This window comes from Cyclospora cayetanensis, unplaced genomic scaffold (assembly GCF_002999335.1).
Source record: "Cyclospora cayetanensis isolate NF1_C8 unplaced genomic scaffold, CcayRef3 CcayRef3_contig_51, whole genome shotgun sequence".
Lineage (NCBI taxonomy): Eukaryota > Apicomplexa > Conoidasida > Eucoccidiorida > Eimeriidae > Cyclospora > Cyclospora cayetanensis.
In genome coordinates, this window is record NW_020312492.1 from 60,114 (window position 1) to 82,479 (window position 22,366).

The 22,366-nt window shown below is 50.1% G+C and overlaps 2 protein-coding genes across 2 annotated transcripts; one reads left to right on the forward strand and one right to left on the reverse strand.

Moving 5' to 3' along the window:
* Positions 1 to 618: 618 nt before the first annotated feature.
* Positions 619 to 2,189, reverse strand: LOC34622520 (peroxisomal targeting signal 2 receptor). The gene is made up of 2 exons (XM_022735679.2): positions 918 to 2,189; positions 619 to 825 (listed from the first exon to the last, which is right to left on the reverse strand). The coding sequence occupies exons 1-2, from the start codon at positions 2,178 to 2,180 to the stop codon at positions 619 to 621; spliced, it is 1,470 nt and encodes a 489-aa protein (XP_022587599.2). The 5' UTR covers positions 2,181 to 2,189.
* Positions 2,190 to 7,906: 5,717 nt separating this feature from the next.
* Positions 7,907 to 14,254, forward strand: LOC34622681. Its single transcript, XM_026334851.1, has 8 exons — positions 7,907 to 9,763; positions 10,284 to 10,654; positions 10,794 to 11,496; positions 11,879 to 12,007; positions 12,287 to 12,435; positions 12,642 to 12,707; positions 12,983 to 13,788; positions 13,917 to 14,254. Exons 1-8 carry the CDS (start codon positions 7,907 to 7,909, stop codon positions 14,252 to 14,254), a joined length of 4,419 nt encoding a protein of 1,472 aa, XP_026190636.1.
* The last annotated feature ends 8,112 nt before the right edge of the window (positions 14,255 to 22,366 follow it).

Sequence of the window (22,366 nt, forward strand, 5' to 3'; positions counted from 1 at the left end):
CATATAGGACATCGGGCTTTCCGCACTGTCTTGCCACCTGAGGATGCATTACGAGTCGCAAGGCCAGCGAGCAGATTCAAACAATTATATACATACATCTTTATAAATATGCATTTTGGCAGCACTGAATTAGTTGAATGTAGAAGACGAAAGCACAGTCATAGCAACCAGTGAACTAGCAGAAAACGGCTCGCATTGGTTCTACTAAGGCGGGCCTGCGCTTGCTCCTAGTTCAGTTCAAGGTTGACTTGGTTTTCATATATCCTCTTCTGTGTTTACTTGGGTAATATAGGAAACACGCAGTGACATATTGCACCACCGTTGACAGTTTTCAATAATGCGAAAAAGAAGTTAAATGTACACCTCGATTAGATGAAACATGCCACTGGAAGCAATGCAGTGCAACAACGCCGCAAGGACTGTCATGGGCAACGCTAAACAAATAAATACGCTGATTGTCCATGCCACATCTACTAGCGGACATACATTTCTTATGCTTGGAGTGCTCACTCTGTAACATATCCTCGAGGAGGTAAGCACTGAGCAACTAGTGTCCCAAAATTTTTACTTCGCTGGGGAAAATCCTGTAGCCTTCGCTGGCCACAACATCTTTCCATTTTACCGGGCGAAAATTCCAGTCAGCCATTGACGTCCCCTTGCCTCAGAACTAGTGGCGAGGCACATCAAGTGCAGACTAGCTAATTCGTGTCTTTGTTTCGAGGCTACGCTTATGCAGCTGTTAATATTAAGCAGTTCTGTGGAACCAGACACTGAGAAGGCCAGAACTAGGCAAGCAGAGTGTGCTCGTTGTCCGCAACCTTCAGGCTGATTGATGGGCCCGTAATGTAAGGGATATTGTATTGCACCGTTTATAGCGCATTCGTTCCTATTCTTTGCGTTACAACCTATTTAGAAACTTTCATGCTCAAGAAAAGCGGTCTCTTGGGGACCTGGGGTGGCGCCGGGCCTGTATCTGCGTTCCAAACGCATAAACTGCGGTCCCAGCTAGTGGATGCAATGACGCCACACTTAAAAGTCGACCAGTCCAACCCCAAGATGAACTCGCGGTGATGGTCGTAGCACGCACATAGACGCACCCAGCCACTGCCCCCAACAAACGGGGAGGGCACTCCACTTGGACACTCTGGTTGACCTTCAGACCTAGTAACCATGGAAAGGCTTGTGCCCTCATCACAGTCCCAGATCTTAACTTGCATGTCATAGGAACAGGATGCAAATCGCTGTGCGTTGAAGGGGTGAGACACCACCCGCCTCACGGCTAGCTGGTGCGCTTGCGTGCTCGATAGACGACAGCCGGTTGCAACATTAGCGTCTGAAAAATCACCCCTCGGGACGCTAGAGCTCTTACGCAAATCCCACAGGGCTATAGTGCCGTCGGCTGCGCCTGTTAAGAGCTGCCACGGGCGGTGCTTTACCCAGTCCACAGACAGCACTTCACAAGGGTGAGCCACGACACTCCACGCGGCCATATTTCGGGTCGTGCCCGGAGAAGGGTTCCGTAGATCGTGAACGGATAGACGGCCATTTGCCCCCACTGACGCGATGAGTCCAGCATCAACTGGTGAAGTGACGCAAGAACATGTTGCTGGCGCATGGCTATGCTGAAGAACCCGAAGCAACGAGCACTTCTGCATATCCCATACTCTCAAGTGGCCATCTATGGCGGTAGACGCCAATATACGTTTTTCTACACAACTCCAACTTAGGCTAGTAACATCCCGCGTATGGCCCTTGAGCTCCCCAACGGAGAAACCCCCAAATTCATTGCCTGTATTCTGAATCCCAGAAAAAGCGGCTTTCTGGTCAGACAAACGCCAAATAGTAATGCGTCCACCACCACCCCCACCTACCAAAGTCTGTGCGCATCGCTCCGACCACGCCACATCGTTGACTGACTCCTGGTGGTGCAAAACTGCAACTCTTTTTGGCTGTACTACCTCTCCGGGTCGGGCCTGTACGTCAGCGTGCGAACCCAAAGGAAGAGTCACGGTGTCAGCTGTTGGCGCTCGAGATGTGATATGAATAGCCGGGTCCAAGGAAAATATTTCCAGAGATCCGGGGCCTGCCATGCCAAACAGCTGAGAGGAAGCGACGGCCAGCAGATCCTCAGAGAATGGAGAAAAGCGACAGGCTTGGCCACAGAGTCGCAGTCGACCCATATGGACCGGACTTATTGCTGTGTTCGTGCTCATGCTGCGTTAGGGGGCAGCGCTTATGCCACGGCTGTTGATAGCAAAAGGTGGACCAGGTGGCGTCGCCTGAGGTCTAGGCCCCCCTTCCTTTAGAGGTGAAGAAATACTGTACATTAAAACAACTAGACGCATGGAGGGCAGAGGAAACCGCAGGCCCAGCGTAGAAGCTCAACACACGCCGTTCGATGCCTACTAGGCTGGCGGCATCGATCTCGGCGAAAAGCGCAGGAAGATTATACACGCATCCTGTGTTTAGATGTTCAAAGAGAATTCTTTTCTAAATAAAGTATACCTCTTGAAGGATTACGGAAAAGACACGCCATCGCTCCCGTCGTTGCCGTCTCCTCATGTCCCAAGGGCCCCGTCAGATTGATGATCATTAATCGTCTTCTACAGTAAAGGCGTGCTTCTAGGAACCCTATTTCGGGTATTTAACTATTCTCTTCTTTTAGCTTGATGCCGATTCAAGCAATGCTTATTAATAGGGAACACGTAGAACACGGTGTACCTGAGTGGATGGTGAGACTGCCGAATTAGCTCATGCACATTCCAGCGGGACACCTGACAGATATTTTGAGCGCATAGATGTACACTTGTCACTGTTAGGCTGCATTCCACTCCCTCCTTTCTTCGAGCACCAAACCATGTGTAGCATGCCGTCCGTTGAGCTAAAGTCCAAGAAAAAGCACGCACAACTTAGAACACCTTCACGATTTACCTCACTCACTTGCTTCAGGACAATCAAGCAGTGAATGATGCATTTTCTGTGAAAAAAGAGCCAGCAAACGAGGCTCTGCTGGGCCGTCTAGTGAACGCGGCATTGTTGTTGAAGGCATAAGAACTCTCTCTGCACTACGGGTCCTTGTGCAAATCGCTGCTGCTGGTGGCTCTTGAGCATGAGATGGCAAATTAGAGTCAGGTTTGCTGCATTGGTTCCGCGTCAGACAGCCTACTAAAGTATGTGGTTCTACATACAGCCAAGAACATAAGTGCAACACTCTACTTAAATTCTCTATCGGGCTACATCCTTAACCCCAAATTCAGCACAAAACTTGATAGAAAGTTGCTGAATGTTCTTCAAATATAAGCTTTCTCCCCTCCAGATCATATCCCCTCGAGCTTCGGCATTAGAGGAGGGGCACAGCCACAGTGGGCGCAACTACACCCCATCGGGCTCCGAGCACTCACACAGTACTACACAGAACATCAAGCGTACGGGTAAACAACAATGAGTCCTGCTGTATCTTGCTGACTGCACTCTGCAACAAATAAGGTATGCGAGCACCGAAACCAATTAGCCAATTCTCACACTATAATTGGTGTAGTAACAACCGCTTAAATGTAGCTCACCAGCAACACGAACATTTAGACCTTGAGCTGATAAATAACTAAATCGTGAACGCTATGTATTACACCGGTATACCAGCTGTATATTATTGTGCATAGGCTGGCCTACTAGAAGAAGCGCAACATATAGATCTCCGGGGACGGGTGGTTTGCACGTCACTGTTTGTGTTGGCTCCTCATTGAATGAAAAATCCTTCTGCTACCACTTGAGCTGCTTTCAAACGACTATCCTCAGTTCTGAAGCACCTATAATACAATCCTTTGGGGTGGTGGATGTTAGATCTAATAAAGCAATCATAAACTATTTATTCACTGCTACGTTTTCTTCAGATCTGCATGAGCGGCGTGTTCAGCCTGAATCCGAGCTGGAGATGCACGTGTTACTTTTACTCTAGCAAGACACTGCCTGAGCCCCTACCTTACTGGAGTTAAGTGTTGGCCTAGCATAAAGAGGCTTTAAGGCAACCCCAACAGCAAAATAAGTCCTAACCACACATTTTAGCTGAGCTCCTAGTGCCATGTTTTGGGAATAACAGTAATATTACCGTACCCTACAAAGCAGCACCTAGGACATGCGTCGCTAAGAATTGTAGCTAAGACATTCCAGAGTACACGATTCTAGATAGACAAATGTAAGCTCAGCCAAATAATATCAAATGTTGCCAACCTCCTTTCAAAAGCAGGGAACACAAGGAGAGAGCTGGCTCTGTTTCCTGTAAAAACAGCAACTGGTTTGTAATGATTTCTCTCTTTCTGGCCTGCGTCACTCTGACGCCACTTGTTTGCTGCAGATGAAGCCATGCGCGGGTAACTATAGTCGTCATGGTTGCCATTGTATCGTCTGACAAGTAAGCAAGCAATACTGCTTTCCCTTGTACTGCTTGGAGGCTCTGGGGGAGCCTTTTGCTGCGTTCTATGATTCTCGCCTGTTCCACTGCTTTGCACCCAGTATGTCCAAATGTTGAACACTGGCTCTCTCTCCACTTTCCCTACGTTGGGCCTCACCGTTTTGAACGTATGTTGTAAATATTTGTATGCCTGCATCTGTCGGATAGTATGTTTCTAGTAGCTGTGGGTATGTCTAGTTTATACTCTGGTTGCCTGTTTACCTGCTTAGCTGTATGCATACCTGTCGCGTTGCTTGTCTTCTCTGTTATAGTGCCTCCTTAGTTGTGGGTCTTTATTTCTATGTGAACACGTTCTTTCTGGTGCCAGTTCAGCTGCCTGTTTTATCTTGGGGTGATACGAGCAATCTATCTTCTCATTACTCATGTATTTATTGGCTTGTTCCTGTGTTTGATTGGCAAACTCCTTGTTAGGCCACGCTTTCTGGTAGCTATGAGGTACAAAAGACGTAGCCCGCCGAGAAACACGGGTCCTAATGCTCTCTTCATAAGCTTCTCCTTCCACAGCTTGTACCTGCACCCCTTTGTCACTAGCCACCAGCAGAAGAACTTACAGCGACCGGGAGAACGGGGGTGAACAGCTTTTGCTTTTCTAGTGGGAAAAAGAATACGTAATAACCTGGAAGAGCATGGCTGATGTATAGCCTAATTGTTGCACTACAAGCTGTAGGCAGGTGAGCTGAGCCAACTAGTAATCTCATCTTTTGTGTTGGTATCTACATGCTGCTGCTTTGCCGAAAAGACCAAATAGTCGACTCAATGATTAGACCGACTAGTCAAGCGGATCGCATGCCCCTTGACAAAATGCTCAGTGGAAGCCTGCAAGAGCCAATTAACCTTCTAGCGAACTGCGGCTTCCTGCTGTTGTACTATGACATTCACGATTGAGGAACAGTGACAAAGTGTGTGATAATACTTCTTGTACCGTCCATCACGTGTTTTATGGCTTTTTTCATTGCAGCTTCTTCATCATTCACACGTATGCTTCTGCTTTGCTCGTGATGGCTGTAGCCATAAAACCTCATATTGCAAGCCCGTAGTGCCGCGTTTGCTAAGTTGACAAATGAACTTCTATTTATACAATTTTTCTCGGATTCGGAGCACTGGCATCTTATCCACAAGTTTTCGATACAAAACAAATGTTAAAACCAGTCTCTTAATTTTCAGCACAAACCGATATCGACTACGAAGAAACCAACTGCTGGTGGATACATTCTCATGAATCGTTTTTCTTCAGTAACTTATCTTTGGCCAGGACCATCATGCGCATAGGGCGCCCTAAATCGCGCCTTTCATCGGGCGGCCAGCTCTCTCCGATTCGTTTCCAAATGTGCTAAAATGCCTTCTTTCGACTATTCAGAGACGTTCTTTTCATGAATCTCCTTGCACACTGCCGAGTCAGGTACCCAGAGTATGACTAAAGCAAGCGATGATGCTACAAAGTAAGAGTGGCTAACGAAGGATATTAGCAGCTAGGACAGTTGAGCGCTTTGAATTGGAGAATATTTATGCAGTCTATGGGATATACGCAAGACGCCAAAGTAGTACACAGAGATATGGATTGTATACTAGCACTACACAAACACCGATTCAGGCAAGGACAGGAAAACATCTAAAAGAACAAGGGCTTGCGACGCTGAGGGCACCAACAGCGCAACGACATTATGGTATCCTGTAAAAATGCCACATGATGTCAACTACAAAAGCTTACATTCTCAGTAGCGTATTCGATGTGTAGAAACAGAAGACAAAGGCAGCTGAAGCGAGTTTATGAGTAGCGAACCAATTAGCAATGCCCAAAGCAAAGCTCCCCGTTTGCCTTTAAAATGTATAATCCTCCTTTTTCAATATTGAACAAGCCACGAGGATACAGGATATCGCAATGTCTTGTGCTGTATTTTGAATGGCGGCAAGCATCGTCTCGCCATTACTCCTATGGGAAGCTTTAGGTCTTTAAAGGTTTCCTCATTATGTGTGTGCGTCACTGCAGTCCCCAGTTGAGCCCTTTCTCGTTGGGGGATCCCTTGGTATAAATGCGCGGTGGCCAAAAGCCATTTTTTTCTCCTCAAAATTCTAGGCTTAAGTGCCCCTTAGAGGGATCAACTGTCGGGTGACCAAGACTTGAGCACGGTACGCAGTAGCATCGTACTACTTATACGGACCAGTGAGCACTGATTATTCTTTTTCTACAGCATTTCAGTCTTTGTCATCTCTATGTTTTCCCTACGTGCTGCACTTTTCGCCGTTTTCCCTGAAGTCAAGAGCATTGCTTTCGTTCATTGTTACCCTGGTTGTGAGAGGTAGTGGCTGCGCATTACGCTTACCTCAGGGCGATCACATGTATGATCCATTTTAGACGAAAAAGACCCTATTAGGTTTACACAGCTTTGGATTTCAAGTTGCATGTATTGTAACAGGCCAGGAAGACGCATGCTGAGCTCCCGATGAGGACAGCAGGCCTCTGTGCACTTTCTCCAAAACGGCATTAGGCGACCATTGCAAAGCCAAGAAGACACAATTCGTGGGTAAGGCCACATTTGGTGACCCTATACACCATGGGAAGTGGCAGATACACTAGCAAACGAGACGAAACTGCAGCCCCTGGCCGACTTCTGTACCGGGGACAGACAAACAAGAGCGGCCCAAACGCACAAACGGCGGGAGACTCCTTAACCATCCGAGGGAAAATTAGGGCAAACCACCATTTCTGCCTGCAATCCATCAGCTCACGGAAAAGCATTGAAGCTGTACGCATCCGGTGTCTTGCAAAATTGCCGTTCACTCGACGCCTGTCTCCCCGTCGATTGTACGGCGCTTGCGCAGATGCAGCAAAACGCAGCGGCCACCCGCTGCTGCGTGGGTCCCCTGCCCATTTCGAGCCCCTCCTTGGCTCACAGAAATAGTCTTTCTCCCACGTTTCAACAAATGACAAGCTCCAGAGAGATGCAACGCGAGCGAAGATCTCAGGCCAGTCTCCTGGTGCAGCCCATGGGAAGGGAGGGAGCCCCGACTCGCGCCAGCAGCAGCAGCAGCGGCAGCAGCGGCCTGCACCCCAATTCAGATTTGCGCTCTCGGAATTCCAATGACCAGTCAACGTCACTCTAATTGCCAATTCGGATATCAGCAGATCCCTCTGCTTTTTCATGCGGAGCGGGGAGCGGCACAGGCGGCTGCAGCGCCGAGAGAGCAGCTGAGCCATACTACGCCGCCGACGGCTTGCTGCTCTCTCTGCGGAGACTTGTTGCCGAATGGACTTTGATCTCGAATGAAAAATTCAAAATTCTTGGCATTGCATCAATTCTGAGAGTCCCGAGGCTTCGGAGCTCGCTTCACGCCCGTAGGAAGTGTGCTGGCAATCGACGCTGCGACAGCCCAGCGCTCCGGACCATACAGAACCCCTGAAGCTCTTTGAGCGCTAAACGGAAGGCAGAATCACAGACCATGGCCGCCTGGGGAGAAGAGGGTTTGTTCGAGGGCACCCCTGCAGTCAAGGCAGGAGGGGAAGAAGACTCGTACCTTGTCGTCTGTGGTCTGAAAGCGGCTCATACAGCACAGGATGATCAAGCACATGCAGTCCTTGTACACTCGGCATCTGCGGCGGCATGTGCACCCGTTAGCAACACAAGGAGCGACACGGCGGTGCATCGAGTGCCCCTGCCCCCCCCGCGCAGATCCGCTGGCCTCCATCCAACCGCTCCCTCGGCAGCCCAGCAGCTAGTGCTCGGCAGCAGCGCTGCAAGGCATCTTAATCACCGCAAAAGTGCTTACGACGTCGCTCTAGAGGCTCTCAGACGGTCCAGTGTTGCACTGCGCTGCTCCCCTAGTCGCCGCATCCCCTGGAGTGCCACCGTCACCTCGACTTCCATGCTGCACAGCCCTAGGCAGAGGCGCTCGCATGTCCAGCTACACTCGGCAGAAGTGGCTGCTGATGCCGTCAGTGGGACCTTGACATCGTATTGTAGCCTCAACAGGAGCAGTGCCGCGTGCAGCTTGCCCCCGACTAGCCCTGTCAGCCTCCCGGGAGCTGCCCGTGGGGAAAAGTTTCACACCAGGGAAGCCTTCTCGAGCAGCGAAGACGACGCTTCCTCAGCCTTGGCTAAGGCTGCTTTAGCGGCAGAGGAGCGCACACCTTTAAGCCCCCGAAGACAGCGAGGATTCCAGCCTGCCAGAAGGGGCCCACTAGAGCTATCACCATCACGGCCACTACCTTCAGTATCAGCACTAGCAACATCGTCACCAGGTGCAAACAGCGCATTCGCTGCAGCCCGCACAAATGGCGCATGCAACACTCCAGACGGCGGGATGCACGTGATTCCTTCGAGGTCCTCTAGGCCTCTCACTGCAACTGCTGCACCGCACAAAGCGGAAGCACCGGAACGGGAGGGGAAGGCTTCTGCATTCACGGAGCAACGCTCGAGGCTTCGTCACCCCTCCTTTTCGTCTATCCGGAAGTCTGCCTTGGGCAGTGTGGCTTCTTTGGCTCAACAGATCAGCACCAACGCCCCTGTGCTGCTTCAGAACGGCAAACAAGCAGCAGCTGCTGCTGCGAAAAGGGCGGTTGCAGTGGCAAGCGCCGTAGCCGCGGTTGCTGCTGCTGTCTCCGCAGACACTCCCTCAGGAGATCCCTGTGCAGTGGCCAGGCACACTGCACGGCCTTGCAGCAGAAGTAGCAGCGTGAGCAGCGCCAGGAGCGCGAGCAGCAACCAGAACCCCAGCGCTGCGAGCAAAAGCATGTGCTTCAGTGGGCGCAGCAGCCGCATCAGCAGCTTAGCTTGCAGCAAGACGGACGACAGCGAAACAGTGACAACCCCTTGCAGAAGCTCCATTTCGTGCATTTCTTCTCTGCAGCCGCCGCCACTCGCTGCAGAGCGCCAGCTACACTTTGTCGAAGTTGCTGCTCATGGTGCCTCACGTCCTGTCTTTTCCTCTGCCAGGGAAGCCTGTGCACCTGCGGAGTTCGAAAGCAGTGCCTGCTCAGAGTCGGACGAGCTCAGTCTAAAGCTGCCGCCTTCCCCCCGAACCCTCAGGGGCAGCGAAGGCTCGAAGGAGAATCGAAGTACCACGGAAGAGTCTAAAAGGCACATTCGGTTTGATTCCACAGCTGGCACTGCCTTTGCCTCCGACGGCGCGACTTTTACGGACAGTTCTTTGTTTTCGCAGAAGCAGCAGCAGCAACAACAACAACGCATCATGGCTGATATGCTGCCTGTTATATCGTCTCCTTCTTATGCGTTTCTAGAGGCCCGGAGTCTCGGTGCCCTCCTTTTGCTGCCATCTCCGAGCCAAACAACGTTGAGGGTGAGTGAGCAGTGAGGTCTATGTCCTACTGGCTGTAGTGTCGCGAGCAGTGGTGTGGATTTCCGCATGCTGCTGTCGTCGATGCGGGGGGCACAGCACAACATTCACAGCAGAACATTCCACCTATTAGCCTTGACTGTGTATGTGTGTTTATGTGCATGTGTATGTGTGCGTATGTGTATGTGTGTGTATGCATGTGCGTTTATGTGTATGTGTGTGTATGTATATGTGTGTGTGTGTATGTATGTGTGTGTATGTGTGTGTGTGTCTATGTGTGTGTATGTGTGTGTATGTGTGTTTATGTGTATGTGTATGTGTGCGTATGTGTATGTGTGTGTATGTATGTGCGTTTATGTGTATGTGTGTGTATGTATATGTGTGTGTGTATGTATGTGTGTGTATGTGTGTGTGTGTGTGTGTGTCTATGTGTGTGTGTGTGTATGTGTGCGTATGTGTATGTGTGTCTATGTGTGGGTGTGTGTCTATGTGTGGGTGTGTGTCTGCGCCATGGTTTTTTCAGACTCGGGTGTGGCGTTTCAGAGGGCTGCTGCCTCCGCGGTGGCTTGAGGAAGACCTCCTGATACATCAAAATTTGCTCTTGTTTTGCAGCAGCACGGAACCCCTTGAAGTGACTTTGTTGGTCCCCCTCGCGTCCATCGCGTCCGCATGGGCAGTAGACGGCAAGGGCAGAGTCTCTGCTTCAGCAGCAGCCAAGGGCAAGGCGCCGTATCGCATCAAGTTTGTTGCGTCAGCAGCTGCGGCAGCGAAAACACAAGCGGGCGAAGACACCAAGAAGCCCAAGGGAGCAAGGACGGTGCTTATTGGTCTGCAGAGCTTGACTGAGCGAGACACCCTCCTGAAGCATATCTTGTACTTGGCTGACAAGTGGCGGTATGGCAATTCCATGAGTTCTTTAAAAGCAACACCTGCGGCAGCGTGCAGCTCCGATAGTAAGCTGGCGCATATCTACGTTCAATGCAGCCACACCCACAAAGAGAGAACGTTGTTGCTGCTTCGCGTTGCTACGCAGGTCACGCCCTTCCGTTCCAGACTTTTTGTACAGGCCTCCCTGTCAGCAACAGCTAAGCCTTCTGCAGAAGCAGCTACATTCAGCGACACGCAGCCTGTTTCTGAGTCAGCTGGCTGCCATTGTGAGGGAGTCGGCGCGTCGGAATGCCTGGGAAGTCTTCATGCGTCTCCGCTCAGCCGCAGCGGCAGCTACAGCAAATGCAGAGAGACGCATGGCGGGTGTGTCTCGAGGGGCCTTACTGCTGCAGCAGTGGCTGCGACTTCGCAGCAGGCAAGACCAGGCGTGGGCCATGCAGGGTCTGCGGCTGCATGCGCTGGTGCAGAACCAACAGCAGCAAGCAGCAGCTGTGGTTGCTACGCTGGCAGCAGGGCACCTTCAGATGGCGACGCATCGCCTAGAGGTAGGCCGACAGCTCCTGAAGTACACCCTAGAGCGTCTTTTCGAGAGGCAACTGCATGGTGCTCTAAGGCGGCTGCGTTCCTTCCACCTCGGAGAGGCAGTGAAAAAGCAGACGGAAAAAGGACGAGCGCAGCAGCTCTACTACACATTGCAGCGTCTACAACACCGCCGCTTGCAAGCCGCACTCATGAAGATGCGCAAGGCGGTCCTACATCGGCGGCTGCAGCAGCGTGCTTTGCAGCAGCTCTTGCAGCACATGCGTCTGCAGCGCCTGAAATGGGGCTGGCATCAACTGATGCTGCACGTTTCCTCGCAGCAGAGGGCCGGCTACGTGGATAGCCAGAAGGCTCTCTTGCTTGTGTGCCTCTGCATAAGAGCCCGAATGCGAAGCTCTCTGCGTCAGCTGCAGCACCACACGGCGGTAGCAAAGTTAGCAGAGAAATCCCGCATCTGTAGCAACATGCAGCAGGTAAAGTTCACGCCTTGTGTCCACTTTAGGAGATTTGGTCTGTAGACAAGCAATCTTTTTTCTCCCAGGTGTCACGTCAGCTGCATTGGAGCAATGCATCAGTAGGGCCTAGGTGTCGGGAAAGTGGCGTAGTATACACGTTATGCCCAGTGAACTCCATCCCGGTGCTCGCTGTAGAAATAAGTCTTTGTTTTTTGGTTAACGATGTGCTTTGCAGGTGAATGAGCGCTTACTGGTGTCAGTGAGTCGAATTCCGCTTCAGCGAGGTGCCATGATCCTTGGCATGTCTCTGCAGCAGTTTCTACAGCAGCAACTCTCCTGGGCATTCTGCAGTTGGCGCGCGAAGGTTCAGGAGGACAAGCGGCGCCTCCGGTGCGCTCACTTGCTCGTGCTGTTGCTGCGAGCAAAGCAACACAAGCTGATGCACGATGCATTCTCGAGCCTACGGAACAACTTACTGCACCATCGAGAACTGTACAGACAAAAGGTAAGAATCCCTTCATGCGCCTTCAACACGTTTGTGTTCACGTCGCCCCTTGGCTGTATCGTGCTTGAGAAGTTCAGTCACTGGCGCAGTGTAACCATGCTATGCAACTGCTGCTGCGGCGTTTGTTGTGCCTTTCAGATGCGGGCTGCTTGGCTGTTGGGGCTACTGCTGAAGGAGCTGCAACTACAAAGGATTCGCTCTGCCTGGCTACGTTGGCAGCAACCACTCTCTCAGGATGCCCCCCGCAAAGCGCTCCGTTGCATCGCTTCTGTGGTGGAGAGAGCCCAGTACGTTATTGCGTTTATGCAAGTTCAGAGTTGTTAGCCAGCTCAGCAATGTGCTGTCGATTGAGCAGCTCTTAGCCTCGACCTGCATGCAGCTTTGGCGTAGCCCATCGATTTACACCTGTGGATAGAGACAACTCATCCGGATGCATCTTTGGTGCAGCGCTTCCCTGAAAACCTATAAATATATGCTCCTTCTTATGATGTAGGTTCCGTAAGCTTCGCGAAGCTTTATCCAAGATCCAGCAGATGCATGAGTCAGGCCGCAATATGCGGTGAGCTGCTGGGCATCGGTAGCTGCTTGGATGAGCCTTGAGGGTTTTGTATTAAAACACATTCTATCTTCCTGCCTTGAGGTTCTCGTTTACAAACACTTCCTACCTTCCTTTTGCGTCTCATGGCGTTAATATAACCTGCATGTTATGGACATGAAATTGGACCTCTGAGCAGCTCTTCGCTCCTTATTCACCAAAACGTAGACACAGTCAAATCGTTGATGTCTAGCAGAACGCTGTGCTTGCCTGGGCTCAATATTTCCTGTGCGTTGCAGATGCTTCCTACGGATGCAGATGCTACTGCAGCTAGCCACATGGATACAGGTGCAGCTTTTGAAGCAGCGCGCATTAGGCTTCTCTGCACTGCGTTCTCACGCTGCAGCTCTTGCCGCCTGCAGTGCAACAGCAGCAGAGGCTGCTGCCGAGCAGGCAACTTTGACCTTAAGGCATTGCTTTGATGCAGAAAAACCCGCCCGTGTATCTGCACTAGCAGCAGCAGCAGCTTCTGCTCGACTGCAGCACTTGCTAGATATGTCTTCGGACCTGATGGACAAGCAGCAGCCAAGCTCTTTGATGTGGAAAGAAGACCCTGATCAGAAACCCTTTATCTATATCCCACCGGTGTTTAGAAATTGTCATGGGGCAGCCGGAGCACCTTCTGCAGCTGATGCAGCTGCGAGTTCAGGCTCTCCCGAGCTTTATGATTTCCATGTGGTTCCTTCATTGCAAAGCCAGGAGACTTGCGACGATGAGGACGCCTTTCAGTTATCTTATGGATCTACCAACCCCGCTTTGCTGCGTCCTAGCCCTAGGAACCCCCCGTACAGCTCCGGGTGCTTATCAAGAAGCCTTGATAAGGGAGTTAATGACACCCTTTTCCTAGAGTCTCCTTTCGAAGCTTCTTCGACTGAGCTAGCGGGGATGTGCCAAAGCAACGCACACAACAGTGCAGAAAGCCCCACTCAAACACCCATCTTGCACCCTTCTGTGACACTGAGTCACGAGACACAGCCCCATGTCAGCAGCTATCTAGGTGGCTCCAAGGTGCTGGACTCCACCGGTTTTGCTGTGCATGAAGCCGGTAGGCTAGAGGCTTCGCTCGATAATCCTCAGATCCATTTTGAATAGGTCACGGAAGGAACACATCAGAGCTTAGCAATTCTAGTTCCCACATGCCTGCAATGCTGTTGCGTGCTTTTGCGGCTGCAGAACTGGACTCCTTGCTACAAAGACTTCATCAAACAGCGAATACACTGCAGAGTGTCGTGGAATATCCGAATTCACGGTCTCGATCTCCTGAGCCTCCGCAGGGCGGAGGATCGCAACGTGCATCCAGTGAAGCTGCTGCGCATGCAGTCAGGGGACGCCAGGCTTCTGTACTTCGGCAGGAGATGACTTCTTACCAAGTGCCTACGAGCAGGCATGATGTAATCCCTGCTATGCCCTTTTACAGCTCCTGCCCCTCTGCAGTCAACGATCCGCTATCCCCATCCACTCCGCCGTCTTGCTGCGACTGTACCACGACGCCGGTGACACCTCCCTGGTAAACAAGGCCAGCAGGGCAACGGGCTTTCTTTTTCGAATACTTTTGGTGCTGCCTCTGGCTTGCGAGAAAACGTTGCAGCTTTGGGCATGATGGCCATATACGTAAATTGTGGTCCACTCATGTGGCCATCAGGCCCCAGGGGGGTAGGCACACACTGCGCTACCACGCAGGCATTTTACTGGGGGCCTTGGAAGCAGTTTTAGCAAGCCTATCGCCTCGCTCAGTCCAAGTCGACAGTGGACAATTGTGCTTGCGTTACATTTACAACATGGTGCAACGAAATATTCAAACAGATCCAAAGGTGACTATCAGATTAGACAGTAATCATATTTTTATGGTTTAAGAGCGACACAGAAGATTTGTTTTTTGCCTGTTTACAAGCCTGGGGGGAGATTCACATTGCATCTATCGAGGGACCTCTTTGCTAAGTACTCTAGAGCCTCTCCATACAAGCAAGCACGCAAGCCTCCAGTTGCACCAACAACAACTTTTTGCGCTAAGCCTCAATGTGAAATATGAGACGATTAGACCCACGGCTAGCAATGGTAGTGCCAAACGCCGGCAGGGCAGTTTCTTAATATTAGAAGTGGTCGCAACTAGGCACATGCGGTGCCTCTGCCTTGCCCCAAGCTTTCCCGTTTCTCCTGAGGTACCAAGCTGCAGTGGTAGCCCTTGACGAGCCCATCCTGTATGCATGTAGTGTCTTCCTGGTCATTCACGGGCCGCTACTGCTGATTGTACCGGGCATGATAGCCCATGAGTGTGCTATGGGGACATCTGCGACCCTGTAAGGTCGACAACAGCCGATTAAGCACCACAATCCGGGTGTGAAGGTGGTTAAAGAGTTTTACTTTGAGGCGCATCCGCACGGGACCCAGTCGCCTGGGAGTGAAGGAGACTTGTACTTATGCCAGATGCTATGGAAGTAGCTGTACGTCAGCCGGCTTACAGTGAATGTGTGAGGTGCAATTAGCCGGACGTCCGCAGCCACCCAGTTGTTAGCGTTGCAAAGCGATGGCTTCCCTTTACACTGCCCCATGAGGAGGCTCCTAAAGTGTGGAGCAAAAGGAGAATATCCTAATTAGCGTGATTAAGAGTATGAACCGCCGAAATACTTGAAGGATAATGGTTTGCGGATGATGAATCCTTCCTTCACCTGTCGGCCTATGCCCCTAGGCGCTAAATGCAGGATGAAGTCTCCCACGAGCTGCACCAGCGCTGCTCAAAGGCTCGGAGTAGTTGGCATGCCGAACCCCTAAGAGCATCCTATTGCTTCGGCGCGATGGTCGAAAGCCGGACTCCCCAAATGTGCCAGAGCAGAACGAGAGGGGGGGAGCCTTTAAGGGTCTCTGCCCGTTCGGCGGGCAGCCGTGCAACAGAAGATCTCTTTCTTGAGGGCAGCAATGGAGTTCGTAGTGATCGTCCCTGCGTTTGACCTAGGAAACCCTGACGACCATATCTTGATGAGAATAACATTATTCCGGTGTAGCGAAGCACTCGCTGTTGATGTGAAGTTGCCCGGCAGCTTTCAGGATGGCCCCAAAAGTATTATTCTTTCTCCCGCTGCATTGCATGTGTTCTTGAATATGAACTGAAACCAGAATCTTCAGCTAAATATCGAAGCCAGTAATAATTGCTCTAGAGTATTCCATTGCTCGAAAGCAGGAAGTAGCTCGCAAGCCTGAATACGGGAATTTGCCGTCATTGCCGCTGGTGCATAAAACACCATGAGCACTGGTGGTGATATCACTTCTTGGTTCTGAAAGCCTTCATCCGCTTCCTCTATGGCCTTCAGCTTCATGAATCTATTGGAATGGTCCAAGCCCGTTTTTCACTAAACCATTGACGAGTTCGGGATAGGGAGCTCCTTAAAGCATTCAAACAGGACGTCTGACTCTTATTAGAAAGCAGCGAGCCTCTGTGATGTGGCAGAATGGCTCCGCCATACATTTGAACCTCCCTGAAGTTGAGCCCAAGGCGAAGTTGTCATAGTACGGCATATGTGTAGGTATGTCGCATTGGCGCCCGTCGGTGTGCGGAAGCACACTTGCCTCAACCATATTCTGAGACCCTGTGTGATTCCGGCTGGAAGCACTCTCGCGTGAAGCTGCAGAGCACTAGCTGCCGTTGCAGGTTTTCTCGAGAAGACAGTATCTGATGAGGAAATCTCATCCGAATACTACAGTCCGTATGATATGGGATTCTATTTTCCTTCTCACCCCTTGGCGTATACTTTTGTCCTTCCCTCCTCAGCATCCGTGGCATGCTGAGACGTGCAAAACAGGACTGAGGAGACCCGACGATCACCTTTCGCAGAAACTCCGATAAGCTTTTAGCCTGCAGATTAGCGAGGATTCTTCCTCGTAATTCGCGAACCAAAGTTTAGGGGGTTGAAAATGTTCCTAGAAATTCACCGAGGGACAGTGAGCGCTGCATCCAGCTGGAGCTAACCCTCATCCACAGAACCCAACCATTCACTGAATAAAATCGGGGAGTGTCGGCACGGATAAGTGCACCCAACACATTGCTAGCTGTTCAGTTCTTCATCTGATATGTCCAGTAGGAGGTGTCTCGGAAAAACAGGAGCTCTAGGTGCCTCATGTGAGTCCACTTAATGTGACACGTCAAGCGCACGTTGGCAGTCCATTCGCAGTACAGCTTGAAAAGAGCCAGACGACCTTTGGCTCGCGTGAAGTCTTTCGGAATTAAGGTGAAGCAGAGAATTTTCTGCTCAAGAAGTGCCTAAAAGGGTCCACAAGATGCGCGTCTTACAGGCACATGTAAGCGCATCGCGAAGTTGCCTAGGGGTGCAATCTGTTGCTTGTGCTGTCTAGATAGGGCAAAAGGGGAATGTATTTGCTGATAGCATCTGAATAGCACCAAGGAATACTCTGATTCTACAGGGAACTGCACATACTTCCCAGCCCCTTGAGCACTTAGGGCAATGCGTATCCAAAGCTGAAACATGGGTAGGGCTTCGATCAGAAGACATGCAAAGAGCCCTGGGCCCGGTGGACAGCACGTTAAAAGGCCTTATCTGAGAATTACTCGAATGCCTGTGCAAAGTGCTTTGCAGTCACCATCCCCCTCATACTGTGACTCGTTGTGGCAGCTATCCTCGCTTAGAGTAATAGGCACGGTCCTCCTGCGCGACACAGGCAGTACATCCCCCAATTCTATTGTCAAGATAAACTCGAATTTTATTGATGTTGGCTAACGCTGTGCCCCTTTGTTTACTCGCTAGAACATTGTCGAGGACTCTGAATGGTTGCTGGGTAACGCACTCTGTGAAGTTTGCTTGAGTAAAAGGCACCTAATTGCTTCAGAATTAGTTCAAGGCCTTCCTACTCTCCTCATGCTGATACAGTTCAAAACATTAGTATAACCCCCGTAGGCACAAAGAGTCCCACGGCCCTAAACGGAGGCTTTGCATAGTGGGGTGCCTTTCCCCTGCGTACCGGTCAGGAGGATCCATTACGGAATGCAAATGGACGCTACAAACTGTATAAGGTGTAAATATACTTCACTGCGCTATGATACATAATAGCTATATACACTAAAGCTGTAACTTGCGCAGAGGTACGTTTCAGAGCCCGGAAAAGGGGCCTGGCCAGTGGCATCCAGACGGCAAGCACGCCAGCGCGCCGTGATCTTACGTACTCTCAGGGGGCCATGGCGTGACGCTGAAACCAGTATCAAATAACGCCCACAAACTAATTACCAAGAATTTTTTTAAAAATCTTTTGGAACATCTGTATTTGAAGGAGAGGAGAGCCTCGCAAGGAAATGCAACGGCAGGGACTCTCACAAGAAGTGTAGTGGTTTGAAGCTGCGCGCTTCTGCCTCCAGAGAAGCAAGCTAGAGCTTTAGTCCCGATAATTCATTAAGTGTAACTGTGTTTTTGCGCCGCCTGCAGTATTCTGTAGCTTCGGCGATAGCAAAGCATAGGACTAGGGCTAGGGATAGATACGACAATATAACAAAGAACACTTGGCTACAGTGAAGCCAAAGGGGCTGGATCCATAGCGCGGCTACAGTAGCGGCCAGAATGGTCATAGTGAAGTGGCAGTAAAGCAACCACAGTAGTATTAGCTGTGGTACTTGAGAACGGTAAGCCAAATACCAGTCCACTGTCATTGTGTGTATTGTATTTTCAGTAGCTATACTTGTCTATGCTACAGATCTGGTTTGCGTCTGAAGCTGCACCAAATCTACCCACCCAAAGTACCACTTCCTAATAGCTGCCACACGATAACTCGGCGACAAAAAGTTCCAACTCCATGGCTGTCAGAGGCCTGATGCAACCATATTCTCGATTTTTTCACAAGCAAGAGCATGCATATTTCTGATTTTTAGGTAATGAATTTAGCTCCACTACAGCGGTACACCACAACAAGCTTCCCTTTTCCCGTTAAATGTGCGCTTCGTAGAACACTCTTCGCCTTCCAACCAAGTTAAGATCCACAACGATGTACGGATGATCAGCCGTGGTGGCTCCCACACATTCTTTTGTGCAAAGATGTTGGTCATTAGCTTGGATTCATGGGGGGAGGCAAGCACCTTGGAGATAGCACTTGTGATAGGCTGAGTGCCTTGGGAGTCATGTTTAAAGATTACTTCGTAATTGTTTTGCGGATTACCTGGACACTACAGCATCACTCTGCGCGAATAGTCAAACCTGCCAGCCAGTTCTTCACAAAAAGATATTTTGAGATACCTTGCATTGTAGAGAGAGTTTTCATGCAGCTTACCCAGTCTTTTCTTTCTTCTTATTTTAGCACACGCCCTCGCGTACCACACCTGTCCCTAGAGACCAACTAGGCGCAGATCAGCAGAAGATTTCCGGCTCTATTGCCACTCTCCAGCAGAGAAAACGCAAAAGCATTGCAACTAGAAAACCAAGAGTGAGCACTTGGCCATAGGAATACATAGAAGGGAAGGATTGTGAATATAGTAACGAATAGCAAACAAGGGACCAAACCGACACGACCGTAGCGCCGTGAAGAATCGCCGTCCCCGGATAGCTAAAACCTATGAGCCTCTGCTACGACGAAACAGAAGACATTGAAACATGTATATAGAATCGAAATGCACACTGCTCTATCAGTGCTTTCGCAACGTAGAGCAGTGTGTGCACACCAATGCAACTTGCTTGTGTCGCATAGTCAGCCTTCAAGCCCCAAAAGTGGCATGAGCAAGTATGTGGAATCATACTTGGGGTTTTTTTCGCGCATATGTCTGAGTGTAAAGATCGCCTTTAAATAGTAACCGTCAACTTTTAAAACAATATCAGTGGATCAAAGTAAGCAATTCAGGGAAGCCATGCCCGGCGCAAAAGACAGGCACTCGTCGGGAAACCCGGGGAATACCGTTCATGAAAACTAGCGTTGTGGGTCGAGCAGAATCGCAAACTTTCTCCCAGTCAGCTACATTCTCAGCTTCTTCATGGTCAATAAATAAAGCTGGCACTTCACACCTCATCTTACTAGAAACTCGGGTGTCATGAGTCTTCAGCGCTCAATAGTCCTACAATCCAGCTCTTCTGTGGTCCCCGAGGATCGTCCGCATACACGCGGTTACCTGTGCATCAATGCCTTGAAATAAATATGGGTGTTGACCACTTCTCTGGAAGAAGACTTTGATAGTTTTCTGGCATCTAAAGCTTTCAGGAACCTCGATAGAGGTGCGCTGCTGTTTCTTAGCTAGAGAATCGCATTTGTTCCAGCCACCTAACAGCAAGCGTTTTCATCCTCGTTTTTCCATGCATATCGAACAACATGCCAATCCATCAGGACCAAATCTACAGGCTCAAAACTCACAGCCGACAGTCACTTGTCTTGTCATGGCTTCTTTCTCTTGATCTATGCGAACACATTCACGTGCAGTGGCTAGCAGTTGGCTGAATTGCTGCACCCCTATGGGTGACTGCTAATCCCTGATCATCAGGCCCTGGTCTGGAGCGAAGAGCAGAACATTAGTGTCGATCGAGTTGCCTAATTTATGCGGAAGATCAACGGCCAGACGAATGTAAAGGTGCATTGAATCCTTAATCAACACAGATGCGCTCTGTCGGTCCATCTGCCTCATGGTGGCGTGCAGGAATAATATTAAAATCAATGTATAGGAATGGCATACGGGACTGCCAGAATGTACAAAAAGCTCTGGACGCCGATCCGTATACGTTTAAGGAATTCATTAGACTTGCGGACACGAGCAAGGAACATTTGAGGGACTTCCTGAGCCGTGACAGAAGTGGAGCAAGGGATGAAACAGGCACATTTGTTGAGCACATCGACAAGGGTGTAGATGATTTTCTGACCCTTGGCCTCTGGCAGTTCAATAAAATACATAGTCAAATTAAGTTTAACTCATTCACTGCCGAAACGCCTTTCCAAAGGCCGGGCCCAGGAAAATTGTATCGCTTCAGCTGCAAACAATGTGAACATGGCATTGCGTACTCAACTGCCACGACACGCATCTTAGGGCACCAGAAACGCCTTATGAGCTTTCCCGCAATAGTGCGTGTCTCACCCAGACCCGAAAGAACATGACTATGTGCTTTTACAAAATGGCACTGCAGGTCGGTTTAAGTGTACAAACAAAGGAATCCTTGGTTTGTTTTGGAAGGTATCCGGTGATTCTCAACTTCGTAGTGTTTCACGCCTTCCACATTATGTTTTTTGAAGCGAGGATGCATGGGTGTCGAAAACATGGAACGCCTTCAATCCTGATAGAAACCGATAAACGTTACAGAAAAGAGCCATTGCGCTGCACAATAGTAAGCCGCCGGGGCTTGACGAGAGCGCGTTGTCGGCTGCGTTGGTGATGGTTTTAATGCACTTCATTGCAAAGTGCTACTGTAAGAGACACTAAAGCCAATTAGCAGCTGTAAAAATGGTATATCAACGACTAGTGGTTGGACCAGAAGGTAAAACGATGCCCCGTTAAATAGTGCAGGCACTTCTCCTCGGCCTTCCATACCGCACAAACCTGCTTTTCCAGTATTTGGTATCGCTGCTTGTTCTCGAGGCCACAAGGATAGCAAACAATATTCTGATCTTTCGGTGAATTCATAGCTATCTCAAAAGGATAAAATGCACCATTATGTCACTAGCATCGGCAATCCCGAACAAATAACGCTCATCCTCAGTCAGTGCGAGCACCGGAGGAGTTGTATGCTTGCTGATAAGCGTCCCTGCTACGGCATCGGCTTCCTCTGTACATACCATGGAGTGAGCTTTCTTAAGTCGGTTAGTCAAGGGCTTGGACCAAACCCAGAAATAAAGTTTCAGTAATAAGATGCAGCCCTGGAGAACCTCTCAGTGTCCTTGCAGATATGCAAAGGTAGACGCCACTCCTCGATCACTTTAATTTTTGCGGGATCTGGCACAACTTTTCACGGTCGAAATGAGAAATCTCACAAAAGAACAATTAGCTTCTTGCAAAACAAGGTTTTTCTCGCCTTCGCTTGCCACTGCTTTTTCCGCAACAGCTGTAGGTGCTATAGAGCCTTTCAAACCTTGTGGCAGAGCACTGAGACGTCGTCCATGTAGACAACCATCCATTCCTGCTTGGAAAACTCTTGAATTCGGATTATCTGGCTCCTAAAGTTTGCAGAAGGCATTCATCAAGCTCGACCGGCATACAGGCATACTTGAGTAGGTGGATGCGAGTGTGGACGCTGTCTATGCCTGGCGAGGTAGATGTATATGTACGAGAACGCGTCTGTGAAGTCAAATGTCGATCAGACTGTGGCTTAGTGTACTTTGTCAAGTTATTAGCCAGTATGAGGCACTGGACTCCTATTTCACAGTGGTCTGGTTGAGGGCCTTGGAGCTAACTCACATGTGCTACCTGCAGTCCTTTTGCGGCATGAACCTTGGGTTGTACCCGGACTTCCTGGTCAATTTCCACACTTTGCCTTCTCCAACAAATTATCCGCCTGCCGCTCAATCCGCTCTTCGTGCTATGGAAGCCTCCGGTACCGTGGAACCTAGCGGGGAATGCCCAAGGTTTGTTTCAATACGAGAGGCTGGGCAATCAGCAGGTGGCTAGCCTGCTAGCAGTTTGTCAGGATTTGGCACACTCACGAGCTAGCTATCTCAATCTTTGC

Excerpts from the sequence above, each read along its gene's own strand:
- LOC34622520 (XM_022735679.2), bottom strand. The coding sequence starts at position 2,180 with ATGGGTCGACTGCGACTCTGTGGCCAAGCCTGTCGCTTTTCTCCATTC. Across the intron at positions 826-917 it reads CGCTTTTCTTGAGCATGAAA|CCTGAAGGTTGCGGACAACG; the intron begins GTTTCTAAATAG and ends CCCATCAATCAG.
- LOC34622681 (XM_026334851.1), top strand. The coding sequence starts at position 7,907 with ATGGCCGCCTGGGGAGAAGAGGGTTTGTTCGAGGGCACCCCTGCAGTC. Across the intron at positions 10,655-10,793 it reads TACTTGGCTGACAAGTGGCG|GTCACGCCCTTCCGTTCCAG; the intron begins GTATGGCAATTC and ends GTTGCTACGCAG. Across the intron at positions 12,708-12,982 it reads GAGTCAGGCCGCAATATGCG|ATGCTTCCTACGGATGCAGA; the intron begins GTGAGCTGCTGG and ends TGTGCGTTGCAG.